The 16,370-nt window shown below is 42.4% G+C and overlaps 1 protein-coding gene across 1 annotated transcript; it reads left to right on the plus strand.

The window, feature by feature from the left end:
* Positions 1 to 171: 171 nt before the first annotated feature.
* Positions 172 to 16,151, plus strand: LOC141905455 (translation initiation factor eIF2B subunit epsilon-like). Its single transcript, XM_074794321.1, has 15 exons — positions 172 to 331; positions 1,958 to 2,082; positions 2,622 to 2,807; positions 3,463 to 3,637; positions 4,410 to 4,565; positions 5,213 to 5,424; positions 6,246 to 6,346; positions 6,476 to 6,621; positions 7,310 to 7,427; positions 13,253 to 13,498; positions 13,580 to 13,670; positions 13,861 to 13,981; positions 15,073 to 15,153; positions 15,360 to 15,518; positions 15,996 to 16,151. Exons 1-15 carry the CDS (start codon positions 209 to 211, stop codon positions 16,062 to 16,064), a joined length of 2,109 nt encoding a protein of 702 aa, XP_074650422.1. The 5' UTR covers positions 172 to 208; the 3' UTR covers positions 16,065 to 16,151.
* The last annotated feature ends 219 nt before the right edge of the window (positions 16,152 to 16,370 follow it).

Genomic DNA, 16,370 nt, shown 5'->3' on the forward strand with positions numbered 1-16,370 from the left:
GGAAGTACAATTCAATTTTATTTTATTCCACAGTGCCACTAATTTCCATTTCCTCCTAGAGGGCAAGAAAATATTGCAAATACAAACATCAGTGGACGGTACAATAAGTACATTTTCTTTCTTTATGGTGAGCCAAGCCTGAAAATGCGATAAGCCGCGTGTAAAGATAATTAATAAACAATAGCAGGTGGCGCCATCTCGTTTCAAAATGGCTTCGAAAAAGAAATCGGGAGCTCGTGAAGTGATTAAAGAAGAGGATGTTTTGCAGGCGGTCGTCATCGCTGACAGTTTCAACATTCGATTTGCGCCGATCACCAAAAACATTCCGCGGGTCGGTAAAAATCTCCGTGTCCCATCCCTCGAGTAACTCTGAAATTCATCTAGAACTGAATGAAGAAACGTCGCCGTTTTTACCATATGTTTTTGTTATGCTAAGTACAGCCGACAACCGACATAAGTTTTTCACTGGGGGCTTGTCACAGTTGTTAATCAGTTTTCTCCAGATTTTTATCCTCGCTCGCCAGGGTCTGATTGCTGCCCGCTGGAGCACAGGCCAATACAAACCCTGGCCGCAAACCCTTAACTTGTCTATTATCGCCCAGAATTTTTGGGTGGACAGTTTAAAGCGCTCAGCAGCGCCCACCAGTCTATACATCTAGCCAATCAGATGCGTGGTATTTATAGAGCATCACGTCGTGCCGGTAATAAGCGCACCTGATTGGCTAGATATATAGACTGGTAGGCGCTGAGTGGAAACCTGTCCGCCCAAAAAATTCTGGGCGATGTAATAGACCAATGAAGGGTTTGCATCGGCGTGAGCTTCAGCTGGTGGGCATCAAAACCTGGTAATCGAGGATGCAGATTCTAGAAAGGCAGCCACCCCTTTCATTGTTGTACCTACTCTGAAAGTCAGCCGCAATTTATAAAATGTCTTCTGCCCGCTACACCAGAGTGGGCCCGTGACAATATTCTATCAATGCTGATAATTGCTTTGAAATATATTGAAATATTGAGCTAATGTGAAAAATAGAAGATTAGACCAAGATTTTGCGTATTGTTAGGGGATTGAAAGCTTTGTTTCTTCAGCAGCCACAATGTCATCCTTGCTTGCCAGGGGTCCGGTATCACTCCCGAACTCGCTTCCACCAGCCCCCTGGCCTCAGAATTGTGATTTCATTACTGGCGCTGTTGTGCATACGTCATATATCGATTTGCGAAATACTTCCTTATTCAGTTAAACGTTCGCTGATTGGTCCATTTAACGGAAAAACCAATAGAATCCTTAAGTCTTTTGTTACAAGCGCTGTGATTGGTACGACCGGATTCTTGTCGGCTAGTAACAACTTCAACGACTCGTGAGGTCAAGGGGTTCGGCGAACAGCTTAAACGTAGTGGGTTCGAATCTCTTGACGGGTGAAGATGCCACTATGTCAAAATGGTTAATACCGTTAACCAGCGGAAAGTTGACTCAGTAACAATTGAAAGTATTGTTACTATGGCATTTATCCACTGGTTATGTTTAACCAACTTTTGAGCGAACAGCTCCTTAAATCCTAACGAGGAAAATCATCCATGATATTGTCACTGAGAAAATTTACTTTGCCGTGAGAGTGAAGGCTCTGAAAATATAATAGGAATAAACTATAGGAAATAGATTTTTAGTAAATACATGCACCATTAATGACTTAGGGTCCAGTGTTATGAAAAGGATTTATCCCTAGATGAATTTAAATCAACAGAATCAATCAGATTGATTGAAGGGCAGGGACCTTCGTGTTGAGCCTTTATGTGAAATTTAATCCTGGTGTTTATTGCAAGACTGTGAAGAAGTTTGAACAACTGACTGAAACTTAGTATCTTTTAGAAAATAACTGAAATGATAAATAACAGTAAAAACTTAACCATTTACTACAAAATATGTAATTTTTTATATTCAACCTTTCCTCATTTTTTGTAGGCACTGATGCCTTTATGCAATGTACCCCTGTTGGACTACACGTTGGAATTTTTATGCGAAGCTGGCATTCAAGAGATAATTGTGTTCTGTTGTGCACATGCTGAGAAAATTAAAGCCCACATACGGTACGGCTTATGATCTTTTTATCGCGTTCCCTGTTCAATAGTTCATGATGAAATATGATTCTCGGGGGAGTTACTTTCATGGTTCCCACAGAACAGGGAAATTGGGAAAAACTTGGGAATTTTGAAATAATGATTCCCGGTTTGGAAATATTTGGGAATTTGAAAAATTCTCATATCAGGGAAATATTTGGGAGATTCATTGCATTTCACATATTGCATTTGCCAAGGGCAACTTTCTTCAGCAGTTTCTCTTGAAAATCGCCTTTATCAACCAGTCACCGCTAAAATGTTGACTGAAGCATGACGATATGTGTTCATTTGCATTTGGGAAAATTGAAAAATCACCCATGAAATACTTGGGAAAAACTTGGGAATTTTGAATTCGTATAACTGTGGGAACAATGTACTTTGTTTTAACTCTTAAAAGTGAAATTTTGACCCAGAACCTCAGGGGAACTGGTACCATGGTGGACGGTATACCGATTCTCATCATTGTATGTTTACATTATTATCGCAAGATTCATTTATTGCCTTTCTAGAAATTCGAAATGGAGCAAAGGTTCATCGCCGGCGTCGGTGAGAACCATAATCTCGGAGGATTGTTTGTCGATGGGAGACGCTCTACGTGATTTGGACAGTAAAAGTATCATTCGTTCTGACTTTGTGCTGGTGAACGCCGATCTAATATCTAACATGGATTTAAAGTCTGCTATTCAAACTCACAAGTAAGATCCGCAGAGGATTTTTTGCGCATTCTAGTTACTCGGATAGGTTTAAGTCTTAGACTTTGTGGAACTATACAAATCTTTAGCCATTTCCATGATTTCATTCTTTAAAAAGATTTTTCCTGGCCTAGCTTGGGCTTCACTAAAACCATAGTAACTCTTGAAACCCCTAAGCGTTTTCGGTAGGTCCAGAAATTACAGAATTTTCCGGTAGGAGTACCGATCTAAGCAATAACGAGCAGTAAGTGGTACCTCAAAAGGTTAAATGTAACATATACCGGGTAGTAAAAGTCTAACCTTATCGGTAGGTATCAGGACAATTGCCCCTCTCAATGATTGCCCCCCCCCCCCCATTTTTCAATGAAATCCAACAACAATGACAACCAACAACAATTTTATAGATACAATTTTCATTTCATAGTTTTTTGGTTGCATTTTCAATGTTTTCGTTATCATTATGGCTCAAACAACCCAACATTTTTTACGCCGAAGTAAAAACTGCGATGTTTGTTAACTAGTATATCTTGTATTACGATCGCTGGTTGGTTGTGTTAGAAACACAAGCTGGCTGTTAGTCGTTAACTCGTAAGGTTTAACCTAGTTAAAGATTTGAGTGATATACGTACGCCTTCACATCTGAAATATTCTTCTTCAGGAAAAGACGCGACAAAGATAAATCGTCGGTTATGACTATGGTGTTCAAACATGCTCCCGCCGGCCACCGTAGTCGCTGTCATGAAGACGAAGTCATTATCGCTGTCGATAAAGAAACCGATCAAGTGCTTCATTATTCTAAAGTAGGAGACAAAAAGAAGATTGCTTTTCCTCTGGTAAGTGTCTTAATTGCGATGATATCACTCGTTGGATGGTTTTGTGTAAATATCAAATATTGGTTCTCGTGGTCTCCGTTACTAGAACCTTATTTTGTACTGTCTGTGTGTTTGTGTCAGTCTTTCAGCTTAGTTAATAGTAGGTCGATCTTGATGAAACTTCTGTACAATGTTAGTATCAGGGGTCTAGTTTTGCAGTGCAAAGAATGTGCCCAGTGCACTACTAAGTGGCAGAAAAAATGTTTTTCAACAACATGACCTTGAAGATGACTCCATAACTGTGGAACTGGGTGCAAATTCAAAAAGTTGTCTTAAAAAGATTTAGCTTTTGGCCCTTGATACAACATAGCCTATACAAAATGTATTGGTAACTAACACGTGGTAATTTCGGAATGCCTCATGCATACGTCAGTGACAACAGATTCAAGCTTGAACCCGAGAACTGTGTCACGTGTGGCTTGCATTCATATTGTATAATAATGGATCTTTAAAACCTCCAGTAAAAACTCATAAAAGAAGTGGGATCCGATAAGTGCTGGCACTGCACATCAGGTTTCAGGTTCCCGTATCGAAATGTATCTCAGTAAAAAGCATAATTTAAGGACATGATGAATCTTTTGCCAGAATAACTATAGTATAACAGACCTCAGAAAGCATCAATCAGTCTAGATTATTCCTATAATGGTGGGGTGTCCTGCGTTGATAGGGAGTCGTATGAATTCATACTGCTTCGTGTACATTTTCTATCTTATTGAAATTGTTTACTTCGCAGGAAATCTTTAAGGAGCATCCAGCAGTGCAGTTACGTTACGATCTGTTGGATTGTCAAGTTTGTATTTGTTCGCCGTTAGTAGCCCCGCTTTTCTCGGATAATTTTGATTACCTGACGCGGGATCATTTCGTGCGGGGCCTTCTTATCAATGAAGAGGTAAGAGTTTTGTAAATTATACTGGCTTCACCAAGCAGGCCTATCTGCATAATTATTAGTTCTAGTTGAGTTTGGTTTCAAGTATATACTTAACTACCAGATAATTTTATACCCGGTAGTTGAGAAATTCCTCTTCTATAACGGCAATGGTGGTACATGTATGACCTATTAAGAAATGTTTTAAGTTATGATGACACCCACCCGATGTTATTCTTTGTTAAACATATCTTTGAATTTAGAGAAGGGTCAGTGAAATTCTTTGAAAATTGTAGCCCAAACAATAATGAACATCTTCGTAAGTCTCAAACTTTTTCACCTCAACTCTTTAAAAGGCACAGAAATTAGGAACTATACTTTTTCAGCTAAAATATCGTATGCCAAACGATTAATGAACTACTCTAAGGTGACCACTGACCTGGAAAACTCAGGGAATTTGGATCTATCATTGACCACGCATTTGTTTATCAATACATGATTCATAAAAAATGAATAAATTATAACATTTTAAACCAAGAAATTCCTCAGATTTAACCAAGGAATTTTGTGTTATAACATGGAAAATCCAGGAAAACTCCGGGAATTTGTAAATTGGCGGAAAGTGGCTATGAACCAGGTTATTAGTGAGTTTCTTTCCGCTGTATTTTCAGATTCTAGGAAACACAATTCACGTGCACGTTATCGAAGACGATTACGCGGCTCGCGTTTCGAATTTAATGATGTACGACGCGGTCAGTAAAGATGTGATAGCCAGATGGTCGTACCCACTCGTACCGGAGAATAATATATCCACGCGTCATATGGACGACTATATTTACGGCCGACACAATACGTATACTTGTACGGATGTCCGATTATCTAGGTGAGAATGTTAATGATAATGATAATTATAATAGTAATAATTATAATATATTTACTTATATAGTGCAGTTATAAAATCTTAACCACAACCCTTTGCATTCTAAAACTACATTATGATAAGTGCAAGTTGAAAAAAATTACTAGTAATCACCATAAAAGTTTTCAATTTGGATTTGAAGGTTTAGACAGATGGAGACTCTCTTATGCTTTGAGGTAGTCAATTACAAAGAGAAGGAGCTGAATAGTAAAATGACCTTGTTCCAATAACCTTTTTTGGTGTAGGTTAAGCTAGAATTGCAGAATCATTACCGGAACAAAGTGTACGAGGTGGAACATAATGTTAGTACCAGGCCACTGGTACGACTGAACTACAATAGCCTATCGACCAAATGAACAAAATCAAACAAATTTGATAAAAAAATCTAGTTTTCTTTTATGAATTTCTGAAAAAAAATTAATCTTTGCAAAGCGCAGCATTTTTTGAAAAATAGGTATGACAGGCAAAGAGTTAAGACGAGTCTAAGCCTGTTATCTTAGTTCTATAGCCATCTAACAACTCTAAAACTAAGAACACTGTAGGACTTCAGGCACAACTGTGTAACTGGGCCCTATAATCGGAGTATATTGGTACGGGTTATAATTGGAATATATATATATATGATGATACAGAACTGGTTTCAAAAAGCAACGTTGCACAGTTGTGAGCTCAGTTTGTCCGTAGAGTTAGAGGGGTAACTGTGTACATGTGTTTCATTGCTAGTTATTTATCGAAGCCATCTCTGCGGTATTTCACCCATATCAAGCGATTACTTCCTATTTCAGAGGTTGCATTTTAGAACAAGATGTGATGATCGGTCCCGGCACGTCAGTGGGTCAAAACTCAACAATCCGACGCTCGATTATTGGGCGTAATTGTAAAATAGGTAAGACTTTTAATCTTTAATGTTCAGTTATCATAGTAGTTACCGTCTAGACCATCTAATGTAATATCATCTTAAAGAAAAATTTAGTAATTGCATTTATGAATCCTACAACTGTTTTTTTCTTTTAAGGTGAAGATGTGCATTTAGACGGCACGTTTATCTGGGATAACGTAACTATTGAAGATAATTGTCATATTACTCAGGCTGTATTGTGTAATAATGCCGTAGTGAAAAGAGATGTAAACATAGAAAAAGGCTGCATATTATCGTACGATGTAAGTGTATGTTGGACATTACTTGATTTTAAAAGATATTTCAATTGTAACTAGTCAACAAGGTTTATAGTACATGTACATATTTCATAATATGCTTTATAGCGGTCAGTGAAGATCTTCAATAGCTTTGAATTTTGCCCGAGCATTTTCAGTCGTTGATTTGTTATTTGTTTAGGGGCACTAACCAAGGGGACCAAGGGAGGCAGCTGTCCAGGGGCAATTGTCTTGATTCCGTACATCAAATATGACTAAAAAGTGACAAGTATTTTGTCAGCCATAGATTAACTGAATTCATTGAAACCCCGTCTCCGAATAACCTTAACAAGTCTGCAAAATATCTTGCCGTAACGGAGCAGTGCAAATAATACTATTGTTCCCATTTCAAAACTTCATTACAAAAAAATAATGCGGTGTCAAAGCTGAGCAATCATGGTATAATGATATTGCATTTTTTACATGAATTTGAGAAAACTCGCATAATTGTGAGTGATCCCTTAAGATATTGTATGGACTCATTCATGGTACCCTAAGCTTATTCTGAGAAAATTTTCCATGAAATCGGTTGATCTACAGCTGAGAAATTACTACTCAAACAGCGGTTCCCTCGTTTCAGGAGTCCCAATTTAGGACATGACATATGTTTCAATTTCCCATAGTAACTATATAAACATTTTTTTTTCAATCGTAGGTAATCGTAGGTCCTTGTATCAAGTTGCCCAGCCGAACTATGTTAATGTCTGAACCTGCCAGTCATGACGACAGCGATTCTGATGACGATGAAACCGATCTGGATCCAGCTGCTACCGGTAAGTAGATGTATTTGGTCTCAACAGTTGCTTTTTCCTCCTATCTATAGCAAGAGCAACCAGTAAAGAACCACGAACTACAATCTTGAGGAGCCATTGACGAATAGGGGGGGGGGGGGGAAATTGTCCTAGATTCTGTTGCAATAAAATATCACTTAGAATTTTCATTTAGCCTCGCTCAAATTTTTACCTAGGGCCTAATTCAGGTCCCAATTGGTTTCTTATTAGGAATGTATGTGTGTTGATATTGATACCGGAATGAATGATGTACACACAGTATTAACCCATCAGCACTCAGGAACTTCACTATTCAATTACTCCTCAGAAAATTCAAGGGAAAATCCAAGTTTATCATGAGTGAGCACTCGGATCAGATCTGTCATGTTCTCGCTCCAAATACACAAGAATTTCAAATAGGAAGATGTTGATTTCTGTACATTATTTGTGTCTAGTTTATCTTAAGCTATTGGGTTCAAACCCCACTACCACCATATTTCCGTCGAGTACTGTACCCTTTCCTATGGTTTTTGCCAATATTTTCTAAATTTGGATTTATCGCCAATGGTTTTTCTATACGACCCGGCCCTGCGGTATTGCATTTAGCCACCGGCGAAATCCGCCATCTTTTTTCTTGGCGTTCTCGCAGTAGAACGCGTTGGATTTTTTCGCCGTAAAAATCTGGGAATTAGGAGTGAGTTTTCACTCTCGTAACGGTGAGTCCGTTCGGTTTGGGGGTTATCCCTGATTTCTTTTTTTCCGTAAGAATTTTATTTACAAATATAATTTGATTGAATTGAATTGAATTGTTTTGATTTGTAACAGGATAATTATGCCACCCCCTCCTAAGGGTCAGCATCGTGGCGGGGAGGGATGCGGGCATTTGTTTGGCGCCTGGGACAACCACGATTCATGTGCGTCGTGCAGGCGCAAATCCGGTCAAATATGTGCAAGGAGCAATCCTTGCAATATTTGCGTCGTGTGGTCCGAGGACCTTTGGCTTCGGGCCGATAAGGCTCTTAAACTAAGAGATCGTCGTCGAGTTAGCAGGGATTCGTCGGTTTCGGCCGATGTGCCAACCGACGTTTCTAATCCTGTTTCTTATCGTAAAGCGGAGCGGTCGCCGGTCGTTCAGGTACGATCGGCTTCCCAACTCCGTTCACCGGGGAGGAACGCTGGTTCACCGGCACCGGTCTCCGGTCATTCACCGGTCTCTGGTCGTTCACCGGTTCGGCCGGTTCAGACTACATGTTCGGAACCGAGCGCGCGCTTCGGTAGTCGCGAACGGCCCGCACCGGTTCGGTCGGTACCGGTCCGGGTCGGGCATCGGTCCGGTTCGGCCACCGGTCCGGTCCAGACGTCGTCCGGTTCAAAACATCCGGTACGTTCATCGTCTGATTCTGATCGTCGCTCCGGGGATAGAGCTCGCTCTCCCACTAGATTTAGACGCCGTGAGCGTAATAAACGAGCAAGATCTCCTTCTAGCAGATCAAGGTTTGATCCTGCAACTTCTACAACAGGTAAGCCTATTCCTGATTGTCTGTTTAGAAGTTCGCCAGCCCACTCAGTTTTTCGGAATTCTGACTCTGAATTCCTGGATGCTGCGGTAGGGTCTGATTTCAATGAGGATCCGGTCCCAGAGGCGGCAATTCCTTCTGGGGTCGTTCCTGTCGCAAGCAATTGTGGGTTGCCCCAGACGATGGGGGCTTCCCTGGCTCGCAATGTATCTCCGTCCCGTTCAGTTTTATCCGAACCAGCGGGGGACATGCCATTTAGAGCGATGATAAGTGAGTTCTTTGTCAAGCACGGGGCAACTCGCGCTAAGCCCACAGCAGCTCCTCTGGTCGGTGAGTCAATGGAAGCTTATCGCCCTCCGGACTCTTAACGTTTTACGGGAATCGTCAGCGGTTTCGAGAGAATGGGCTCGATTGGATACGCAATTATGGGGTGAATGTCGGCCTGGAACTTTTTCATTTCCCCCTCAAGAACGGGGTATGAAATCTGGGAAATATTTTAGTTCAACCGATCCACCTATAGGCGCATTTCGCTCGGCGTATTACGCAACTCCAGGTGCTGTGGATCACAGTCATAACTGCCTGGATGCTGATTATACTTTGATCAGCCCGGATACTGTTACAGCACAGTCGGGTATTCGTTTGCCTAAGTCCGGTTTGGTGGCCATGACGTCAATCCTGGACAATCTTACCAGGGTTGGTTCGTTTCAAGATATGGCACTGAAGGTGTTGACGGGTGAGCTTCGCGAGACTCACGCCGCCGTTCATGCGGGCTCCAACCCAGAGTCAGTTGCCCTAAAACTGGAGGGAATGGACCGGATTATCCAATCTTTGGCTCGGTCTGTTTCGCATGTAATTCCGTTGTCGGTTCGGGGTCAGGCTAATCTGGTGTTAGCCTCCCGTCAGTCAGTGATGGACTCCAGTGCCAAAACTCGTCTACCGGATATGGTGTCCAATGCTTTGCTGAGAGCCCCATTGGGGACGTCTTCACGTCTCTTCTCCGGTTGGTGCGCTCCGGTTTCCGCAGAGCTGAGGAAGATTCGGGAGGTTCAGGCCAAGTCCAACCCCCGAACTCCGTGGAAAAAGCGTTCTGGTCCGACGCCGGCGGCGCAAGGTTCGGCACGGACGCAAACAGGACCATCTCAAACTTCAGCGCTTTCTCAGGTGGCTTCGGATGCCGGTTGGAGAACTAGCGGGCAACTTCAACAATCGTGTCAAGCCTCGTCCGGTGGTAACAGTTCCGGTTCGTATCGAGGCAAGGGGAAGGCTCCAAAAAGGGGCTCTTCCTTTCGGAAAAACTCGAAATGAATTCTTGGGACCAGTGGGAGGTTGTCTGCAGCAGGCAGCAACCCACTGGTCCGACCTCTTTGGAGACGGTTGGCCCTCCCGGGTCGTCTCTCGGGGCTACCGTCTCCGTTTCCTAAGGCGACCGCGCCTGATGAGGTCACCTCCCGACATGCGGCCAAAACCAGGTCAGGAGGCCTTAATCTCTCCGGCTCTCAAGGAACTGGCAGAGAAGGGAGCGATAGAACCAGTTTGCAACGAAACTTCTCCCGGCTGGTTTTCTCGAATATTCATGGTACCAAAGGCCACAGGGGGTCAACGGACAGTGATAGATCTGTCATCCCTCAATCGGCACCTAGACATTCCAAGGTTCCGGATGACCAAGCCCAAGGACGTGATTCAAGGGTTCCGTCCGGGTCAATGGGCGGCTTCATTGGACCTGAAAGACGCTTACTTTCAGGTTCCAATTCACCCAAAATCTCGGCGATTTCGGCTCAGGAATGTCGGGAGGCAATGACCTCAGTCTTGGACTTAGTCCATCAGCTAGGGTTCCGCGTAAACAGGGAAAAATCTCAGTTGACGCCGGCCCAACAGTTCACTTATCTCGGCATGGACTTCGATCTCCGAATCGGCAAAGTCTTTCCGTCTATGGTTCGAGTGGCCAAACTTCAAGAAGCTGTAGCGGGAGTGTCCACAACCCCGAGAACAGCTCGTTACTGGTCACGGCTTCTAGGCTCCATCAGCTCCATGGGTCTGGTGGTGCCCTTAGGCCGCCTCAGAAGCAGGCGCTTGCAACAATATTGGAAGGTCTTCTGGTCTCAGTCGAAGGGCAACTGGGAGGCCTTGATTCCCGTACCTCCAACCGATCTAAGTCCGGATCTTCAGTGGTGGGCGGCCACTACGAATCTTCGGCTCGGGGTGTCACTAGCCCCGTTAGAGGCTCCAGTTCGTGTATTCACGGATGCCAGTCACCAAGGTTGGGGGGCACATCTGGAGAACCGAGTCAAAGCCGGGAAATGGTCTCGCTACGAGGCCACCAACCACATAAATTTCCTAGAAATGCTGGCCGTGTGGAAGGCCCTGAAGTTCTTTCACAGGAGAGTGGAGGGCCACCACGTTTGGTTAGCCACAGACAATTCAACAGTGAGGGCTTACCTTCAGAACCAAGGGGGCACTCACTCAGAAACCCTCACAGGTCTGTCGGCCAAAATTCTTCTTTGGTGCCAGACAAAGGGCGTGTCCCTGACTGTGGCACATTTAGCAGGGAAAAGGAACGTGATGGCCGATGCTCTGTCTCGTCGAGGTCAGGCTATTGCGACAGAATGGGTTCTCCACCAAGAAGTAGCCGATCGGGTTCGGGGCATTTTTGGCAATCCGCTGCTGGATCTGTTTGCCACCCGGTTCAATCGGAGGTGTCCTCTGTTTGTGTCCCCGTTTCCAGACAGGTCATAACTATTAAAGGTTACCGCTCCGCGATTTCTCATACATTGCGTGCTTCTGGATGGCCAAATGTAGCAGGGGATCATCGGATATCCCAGCTGGTTGCTGGGTTTTCTATTTCCCGGCCTCGGGTAACAAGGACAGTTCCACCATGGGATCTGTCTGTAATTTTGAAGAAGTTAATGGAGGCTCCATTTGAACCTCTTTCGGCAGCGTCTTTTGCAAATTTGTCAAAAAAGACTGCATTTTTGCTGTTCTTGGCTTGCTCGGCCCGTCGCTCTGAGATTCATGCGCTTTCAGTCCGACAAGGTCACATTGTCTTTGGGCCAGCGAATGAATTTGTTTCGCTGCGGCCTGCTTTGGAATTTTTGGCAAAGAACCAACGACCAGGCTCGGTTGGGCGTCAATGGCGAATTGAAGCCCTAAAACATCGAGTGGAACCGGGCATCCCGGACAGGACTTTATGTCCTGTGCGGGCGTTGTGTTTCTATTTAGATCGCTCTGCTTCACGGAGGGGTTCACGGGAGCGGTTATTTATTCCGCTGCTGGATCACCTAAAGGGTGATATTTCGCGGGACACAGTAGCCCGATGGGTCTCTTCAATGATCAAGGACATTTTATTGAAGGAGAATCTTTCCTCGGAGGGAGTCGTTTCTCATCAAGTGAGGTCTATGGCTACTTCCTGCGCAGCCTTTTCGGGTGCTCCGTTGGAGGAAGTCTGTCGGGCCGCCTTTTGGAATTCACCGTCGACATTCACGTCATTTTATTTACGGGATGTTTCAGGCCAGTTAGGCTCATTAGCTTCACTTGGTCCTGTTGTCATGGCTCAAGGTGTCCGTTCTTTCCGATCGGACCCTTTAGTGTAGAATATTTATGTAGCATTATCAGGATCACAGGGGGTGTATCCTTGTACATAGTTTGGGCTCATATCTGCAAGTATTAATTTCGCTAAATTCTGGGGGGGCCCCTGAGCTGGACGGACTCACTGTGGCCAACCGGTCTTCCCTGTGCTACAGTGCTCCATTCCGTGCTTGGGTAAGTGCTCTCTTTTTCCCTCTTACCTTGCGTTTGAGCGGTGGTTTTTCTATCTACCTTTCCCACCATCCTTGTGCTAGGCTAGTCTAGCAAAAACCATAGGAAAGGGTACAGTACTCGACGGAAATATTACAATTTTTGGAACTAAAATTTGTATTTCCGAGTAGTACTTACCCTTTCCTATGGTGGGAATCCCGCCCACCTGCCCCGCATAGCTGTTTTTTTTGGTCTGCTATGACGAAAAAAGATGGCGGATTTCGCCGGTGGCTAAATGCAATACCGCAGGGCCGGGTCGTATAGAAAAACCATTGGCGATAAATCCAAATTTAGAAAATATTGGCAAAAACCATAGGAAAGGGTAAGTACTACTCGGAAATACAAATTTTAGTTCCAAAAATTGTAATTTTTGTGCGGCAAACAAAAAGTGTCAGGGCGGATTCGGGTGGCTTGAGGAGTAATACAGGGCGGATATGGACAGCATGAGGAATAACACTGGGCGGATATGGGCAACTTGAGTGCTAATGGGTTAATCCTAAGTAATTTCATGTCTTGCAGAAATCGATCCGAACATTGTCGGCTCCGAGGGTAAAGCATACTTGTATAAACCAGCGACAGGTAATAACGACGAAGTCGAAGATCTGGCCAAGAACATGTGGGGACTGACGATGAGGATAGAGGATGACGACGATAAAAGCAGCGGTATTAGTGATAATGAGTCGCAGAGCGGCGATGAACTCGACAGCGACATGTCATTCGGCGACGGTGAACCGCTTCCGGTCGATGAGGACGAAGACTCTCAAAGTAAGTTATTAAGTCGAGCAACCAGGATCGAAAAATTATGATTATTCACACCACTTAAGGATTACTTTGCTATGTTTTCAGTGTTCTATACGGAGGTGTTAGATACACTGGATCGAGCGGAAGAGGAGGACCAAGATGCTGAAAATATCATCCTTGAAATCAATTCATTAAAGTACGTACGAACTCGTTGAATGGGCCAAAAAACGCTCATGTTATTGCAGCTTATGAAATCTTTATTGTGGTAAACATCTTGATTCAACAGAAATTCTTAGCCATGTGCGAAATAAGTACCATTTTAAACAGAATTCGATATTATTCTTAAAATGAATCAATGAAATTATATGTTTTTTTCCTCCTGGCAGACATGCGTATAACATCGCTATAAAAGAAGTCAATGAACTAGTCGTACGTTGTATCGGAGAACATATATGCGTTAAAAATCCACATCTAGAAAACGTTCAGTTGTTGGCAGTATTTCTAAAGGTCAGTTTACTATTTGTCAACGGTAAATGAATTTCAAAACCAGCGGCCAGTTGCTCAAAAGTTGGTTAACCAGTGGATAGTTGTCGTGGTGACAATCAAAACTTGATTGATTGTTACCAGGCGTTTATCTGCCATCTTTAATCTACTTTAAAGCAGCAAAGACAGTTCTCCGTAATTTCTTGGCAAAACTTCATGAGGAAGGAAGATTTTACTGGCAGACGAATTACTTTTCCGTGTAAAACTTGTTTCTGATGAGGAATGGAATCATTGAATAAGGATTTTATTTGCCACTCTCAATATTTGTTACTCTTAAAGTTAGCCCCAGCATTCATTATTCTGAATGATTTCCTCCTTGCCTTGAAATTGTGTATTCTTACTGATTTCACTGGATTCTTTGATTATATGAGGTTTTAGTTTATTAAGGGGCTATGTACCAGGGGGCTAGTTGCATTCACTTTTCATCCGTCCATCTGTCTAGACAGAATGCAGTCTTACTGGTTAGTTTTCAACATGCTTTGATGTATGGCCTTAATACTTGGTCTATGTATCTATCTCTCCTTTCCCTCTTCAACCCTTAATGTGGGCCAATCAGAATCAAGATGGCCGACTTGTGGCCATTGTAGTTCGGCCAAACCAGCACACTTTTGAAGTTTTTATGAAAAATTTTGAAGAAGCTTTGATCAATTATCTTTAGGTTTGTATGTATACAATGCATCCTGGGGCTGAGTGACAACCAGGGGTAAAATGGGACGATCAAGAAATAAGATGGCTGATTAGCCAAGTTTTAGATCATGACAGGTTCAGCGATTGCAGGGATTTTCAAGTCTTTGGCTTCTGCATACATTCACCAGGGGGCGTTGAATGGTAAAATTACGAAGTATTTCCATTTATGTTGGTTCCTATGTATAATTTGGAATATGATCAATTGCAGAAGTTGTAGCTCGTGACGTTTCAAGATCACTGGTTTCTGTATACGGTATGTTCACCAGGGGGCCTTGAATATTGAAATTGTCAGATTGTCAAGCATTTACCTGTTCCCAAGTGGGCATGCTGTACCTGGACCCCTAGTTATTAATCATTTTCTCTCATAGTTACTGAAAAAATGGATGAAGGTTTTACGGAATTATATAAAAAATTCAGAAGCACAGAAACACTGTTTAACAGGACTTGAGGTAAGCTTTCACTGGAAACTACCCAATAAAACTGAGATGTTAAGAATTGTGTGGTGGAGATTACATTAATTTAGGAAAAATTCATAACAGTTTTGTCAAAATAACAGTACATATATATATATATACAGTATAACAGTCAAAATAACAGTACAAATTCGCCAGGCTTATTCATTAAACACATTGATTTAACTTTAACATCCTCATAGGAACTGTGCCTTCAACAGGATAAAATGAAAGTGATACTGCTGAAGGTGCTAAATTTCTTGTACGATCAAGAAATCCTTTCGGAAGAGGTGATCATACATTGGCATAAAACGGTGCCATCGACGGGGGATCAGGCTATGAGAATTTCAATTAGAAAACAAGTACGTATATGTAATATCCGTAGTGCCACTACATTTAGATACGGTGGAACCTCGTTACGGCAAACTTCACAGGACCAGAAAATATGTTCGTTATAACCAATAGTTCATTATACCCAGTATATGAAATGATTAAACTTTCTTACTTGAGACGAAATTCTATACTTGTTATACCCGATGAATTGTTGTATCCGAGTTCGTTGTAACGAGGTTCCACTGTAGTTGAAACTGATATGCCTCAAAATCCTGCAAAGAAATATACTTTCCTAGCTAGTACAGCAGACTCTGCTCATGTTTGATCTTTTTGGATTGTGAAAGTTTGTTAGACTTGACTAAGAGTAATGGATGGTCGATACACTTCGCATTGTTCATCCATAAATAATTCCATCAAATATCCCTATCTGAGTCTTTATCAGAGTTTGGTTATATCCAACGTGAGTAGAGACTTGTTTATCAACTTCATTTGGTTGATTTCTCTAGGTGGATCCATTTGTAACGTGGTTAGAAGAAGCCGAAGAAGAGTCGTCGGATGATGATGATGAAGATTGATTTATTTGAAGATAGAATTTTATAGAAAAAACATATTTGTTGACTTGAAATAAATGAATGTGCCTAATTGTCGCTAAATAAATTATGTACGAGTCCATGTTGAATAATCGTTGTCATGTCTTTTCTTGTTGAGATCACATGATTTTAGAATTGATATTTGGTGTTTAACCAGCCAATAGAATAGATACTGGTGCATCGACGAAGTGCTCTTTTGGCATTGTAAGATCCTTCCTCTGACTTAGAATGCATAGTCACGGCTTAGACTTAAGTCTAGTCTAAGACCAACTTACTTCTATATCCAATCTT

Source organism: Tubulanus polymorphus, chromosome 5 (genome assembly GCF_964204645.1).
Source record: "Tubulanus polymorphus chromosome 5, tnTubPoly1.2, whole genome shotgun sequence".
In the NCBI taxonomy this organism is placed as follows: domain Eukaryota; kingdom Metazoa; phylum Nemertea; class Palaeonemertea; order Tubulaniformes; family Tubulanidae; genus Tubulanus; species Tubulanus polymorphus.